Here is a 4706-nt window from a genome sequence, read left to right on the forward strand (position 1 = left end):
CTCTTCCACCCAGTCTCACCCCCTCTTTCTCTCTCTCCTCTCTCCTCTCTCTTCTCTCATCTCGTCCATCTCTATCTTCCCTCTCCTTTTCCACTCGGCCTCCCCCCGTCTCTTTTTCTTTCTCTCTCTTCTTTCCTCCCATCCATTTCCTCCCTCCTCACACACACACACACACACACACACATCTTATATTATTTTTCATAAAGTTTTCTTCATGAAAACGCTTAATTGTTTGTTTTTTTTTTAAAGAACAATTTTGTAATTTTTTTTTTTTAAATAGTGTCACTGTCTAAAAATGGTGACATAATGGTGGTAGCTTCTTATTCAGATTTAGCTAAAAGACAGTCCTATTCACAAAAAATAAAAACAAAAAAAGGAAAAGATTATGAAGAAGGTAGAAACGAGAGAGAGAGAGAGAGAGATAGGTGAGGCGAGGGAGAGAATGCAAATTGCAATTTGCTTATTTAGATTTTGTTAATGCTAGGAAGATCAAAATTTTAAATCAAATTGTGTAAACTAAATAATGTGGTTATTGATGATTGGATTGTTAAGTAAGTGTCGATTAACGTGTTTATTTCTTATTAGTGATACATCATTTGATTTACAAATCTGATCTTCCTAGCATTATCCTTTACGACATAATGAATCTCTAGCCGCTATACGTGGATGCTATTAGCTAATTAGGAATGTGTCATGGCAATCAGCGATCCATTGTTGGTAATAGTGGCCGCGTTGTATGAGGTGTGGTGGGGGTGGTGTTGGTCGTGCGAGTTGGTGGGTGCAGTGTGTTGTGGTGTTTAGGGTAGTTTGGAAATAAATGTGGTATTCTTAGGGAAAAAAAAAAAGTTGAAAATCATATTTTCAGCTGTGTGTACATAGAAATTGTGGTGAACTTAGAATAGCAAGTGGTGTTCAAATGTCAAAAATAAAAATGAACATGGATGTGCACGAGGAGAAAATGGCCCGCGGATAACACTTAACTGGATTATTGAAGGTTTGGTTTAATGGAGTGTAATTAACAATCCATGATAGTCCATAGAATTAGGAACCCATCTTTAATTTGTCCAAGGGTTGGATTTGGTTACCATCTACAACAAAACTCAAGCCTCTCTCAAACCAGAACACATATTTATGGCATTCATATTATACTGTAAAAATCCCTTTACTGTTAACCAAATCCCAAATCCCAAATCATCTTCTGTTGAACAACAGACACAAAAAACCATGCCCAACCCTATCTTTTTTCCCCCATCACAAGTGAATCCGTGAAGTTTAATTTAATTTACATACAAAGCAACTAAAAATTGCAGCAATTGTAACTCAATGTTCAGACTGAAGCAGCGAAGCTCAATGTTCCTCAAAGGAAGAAAAGTCGATAACTGCCCCGTGGGTCCTCAAGTCCAGGGACTGAAGTGATCTCACGACTTCAGACATCGAAGGTCTTTTCTCCGGCATCACAGAAGTGCAACAGAGAGCGATTTCTAAAGCTCCTAGTATCTCTTGATGGGAAGAATTTTTTATTTTGGGATCGAGAACTTGGACAGCGCCATTTGTAATGTTGACCTTCCGTCGCACCCACTTTACAATGTCAAGAGACTCGGATGGCTCCGCTTGCTCAGCTGGCCGGCCTGTCACTAGCTCCAATAGTACAACACCGTAGCTGTAAACATCCATTTGTTCAGTTGCTTTCTTACTGTACTTGCATTCTGCAATCAACAAATATATGTCATAAGAGAGTGAACAAATCTTTCGGTAGCAACATGTCAGCATGTCACCAGTCTTTGTCAAGTTTTGATTACCATCAGAATAATTCAATGATCAAGAAAATATTCAAAGACCACATATATGATGTTAATCTAAGACACATATCTATGCAACATAAGATGCAGAAGAGTAGCTAGCAATAGTTCCAGCGAAAACATTAGTACGAGGATAAATATGCAGCAACAAACTGCATGCAAAAATTCGTTTCAGTTCGCAATTCTCTTACCTGGCGCATTGTAACAGGATAAAGCAGATTCCGAAGCCAAGGTTGATTGAAAGGCAGCTTCTCCCACAATTCTGTCGAGAGCAAAATCTGTGAGCTTTGGTTCAAACTCTGCATCCAGAAGGATATTGTTTGACTTGAGATTTCTATGAAGCAAATGAGGAACATAATCCTTGTGAAGGTATGCCAGTCCTTGTGCAATGCCAATGGCAATTCTCAATCTAACACTCCACTGCAAATTAAAATCAGGTCTGCAGATCAAGTCCCCCAAGCTCCCTTTCTGTTGGAACTCATATATCAGAAATATTGAATCATCAGAATAGCAGAATCCCAGAACTTTTACAATGTTCTTATGCCTTATCTTGGCCAAGGTCTTGATCTCAGCCTTCAAAGTTTTCGAAGACTGGATCCCGAAATTCACAAGCTTCTTCACAGCAACAAGTTCACCACTTGGTAAACTTACAATGTAAACTCTACCAAACACCCCACCACACCCTGCAGCAGATTTCTCATCCATTCCCATCATCAAGTCATGCTCAGTGACTCTGAGAGGATAAAAGAACACCGAACGCCAAAGGCCGACTTGAGCTCGCTGCTTATAATATCGATGATAAAAAATAAACCCACCAGCAATAATCAGAGTTCCAACAGCAAAAGCTAAAGATATCAAGGCACTTGTCAATGTTGTAAGATCAGAAGAATGGCGTCTTGGCTGGTCATCAGAACAAGAGTCGAGTAATCCTGGACCGCAAAGGTCAGGATTTCCTTGAAGAAATGAAGCTGGGAGGCCTGCGATAAGAGAGTAGGGGACTCTACCAGATAGCTGATTAAAGGAAACATTGAAGAGTGCAAGCTTCAAGTTCTGAAGCGCCTGTGGAAGGGGACCGGTTAGCTTATTGTCAGAAAGATCAAGGTAAGTTAGCACTGGTAATTCACCAAGAGATTCAGGGATACTCCCACTAAGATTGTTGTCTGCCAAAGACAAGGACACTAGCTTCCTGCATTTCTTAACCTCAGGAATTTGACCCGAGAGCGCATTGTGGGAGAGATTCACTATACTCATAACAGGGGAGTCACAGAAGTTTGTTGGGAGTTCACCATATAAACCATTAAGTGAAGCAGAGAATCTATATAAACTCTTGACTAACCCAAGACCATGAGGAATTTTGCTAGTGAAGCTGTTGTTATCTATTTGAACCTGCTCCAACTGACCAGCCATTGATACTGAATCAGGTATTTCTCCCGAAAACCGATTATTCTCAGCTCTTAAGAGCTTAATTTTGGGCAATGACCAAAGCCCAACTGGGAAATCCCCAGAAAACAAATTGTTTTGAACTTCAAACACCTCAAGCCTTGAGCATTCACTAATGGAGTTAGGTATTGTACCATTGAACACATTTGTGTGAAGGCTGAGGTATATAAGGTATTTTCCGTTACAGATGCCATTTGGGAAAAACCCAGAAAGCCTATTCTCTGAAACATCAAAGGACACCAAGTTTTTGAGAGAAAACCCTAGTATCTGAGGAACCCTACCAGTTAAGTTATTTTGGGAAAAGTCCAAAGCACTCAAACTTTGTAAACCCACCAAGGAATTAGGAATTACACCATGAAAACCAGAGCTTTGCAAGAACAACTTCTCAAGCTTCACAAGCTTCCCAATGTCGGTAGGAATCTCACTCACCAAGTATGTATTTTGAGACAGATCAAGAACAACTAGCTCAGTCAAATTCGCAAAAATAGAGGGCACACTACCTGAAAATACAAAATTCCGTTTTGATCAATAAATAATTTCATATTCCGTCATGACACTTTATTTTCTAATTAACATAGTCAACAGAAAAAAATTTCCTCTTCAATTAAGGTCAATATCCAAAGCAAAAATATATATTGATTGATTTAATTCTAATAGCAAATTTTTTTTAACCTCAAACGAAATACTCTACTTGAAAGCAAGTTGCTTTCCAACTAAGATCAAATATCGAAAGCATATAATGTTGATTGACTTAATCCTAATATCGAAAATACTTGGTGACCGCAAACGAAATACCCTACCTGTAAGCAAGTTGCTTCCCAAGTTGAGAACCTGCAGGCTGTGGAGTGCACCAATGGCTTGTGGGATGTTTCCTTCAACACGGTTTTTGCTCAAGTCGAGAACTTTCAAGTTACCAAACTGAGAAATCTGGTTCAAGATTGTACCCCAGATTAAATTGTTGCTGAGATTCAAAGTCTCCAGAGAAGTGCACTGAGAGAGGTGGAGAGGGATGGGCTGGTTGAAGAAGTTGTCTGCAAGGTTGAGCTCTGACAGATAAGGGAGCCCACAGATTGCGGGTGAGATGTCACCTGAAAGATTGAAGCTTTGGAGGTTGAGGGAGGTGACGGAGAGTGTGGTGGTGGTGGTGGCAGTGCAGGTGATTCCAGGCCATTGGCAGTGGTGGGTGCCCGAGTTGTTGGACCAGGTTGAGAGTGAGTTTTGGGGATCTTTAATGGAGGCCTTGAAGGTGAGAAGAATGTCTGGTTCTGATAATAATGCTGAAGTGAGAAGGAAAAATGTGGAGATTATTAGAGAGAGAAGTAAAGGATGTTTGCAGGAAGTAGCCATTGGAGGAGAAGGAAGAAATCAGAAAGAGAGCTATCAGTGAAGTGGGGAGAGAGAGCGTGAGTCAGAAGTGAGAGGAGTTGAGGATTTGCTGGGTTTGTATGATGGGATAAAGGGCATATC

General features: G+C 40.2%; 1 protein-coding gene across 1 annotated transcript; it reads right to left on the bottom strand.

Annotated features, from left to right (window-relative positions):
- Window positions 1-1114: 1114 nt before the first annotated feature.
- Window positions 1115-4706, bottom strand: LOC103942590 (probably inactive leucine-rich repeat receptor-like protein kinase At5g06940). The gene is made up of 3 exons (XM_009352772.3): window positions 4040-4706; window positions 1991-3739; window positions 1115-1706 (listed from the first exon to the last, which is right to left on the bottom strand). The coding sequence occupies exons 1-3, from the start codon at window positions 4584-4586 to the stop codon at window positions 1348-1350; spliced, it is 2655 nt and encodes an 884-aa protein (XP_009351047.2). The 5' UTR covers window positions 4587-4706; the 3' UTR covers window positions 1115-1347.

The sequence above is a fragment of a genome, unplaced genomic scaffold (genome assembly GCF_019419815.1).
Source record: "Pyrus x bretschneideri cultivar Hongxiangsu unplaced genomic scaffold, Pyrus_bretschneideri_v1 Contig9, whole genome shotgun sequence".
NCBI classification, from domain to species: Eukaryota; Viridiplantae; Streptophyta; class Magnoliopsida; order Rosales; family Rosaceae; genus Pyrus; species Pyrus x bretschneideri.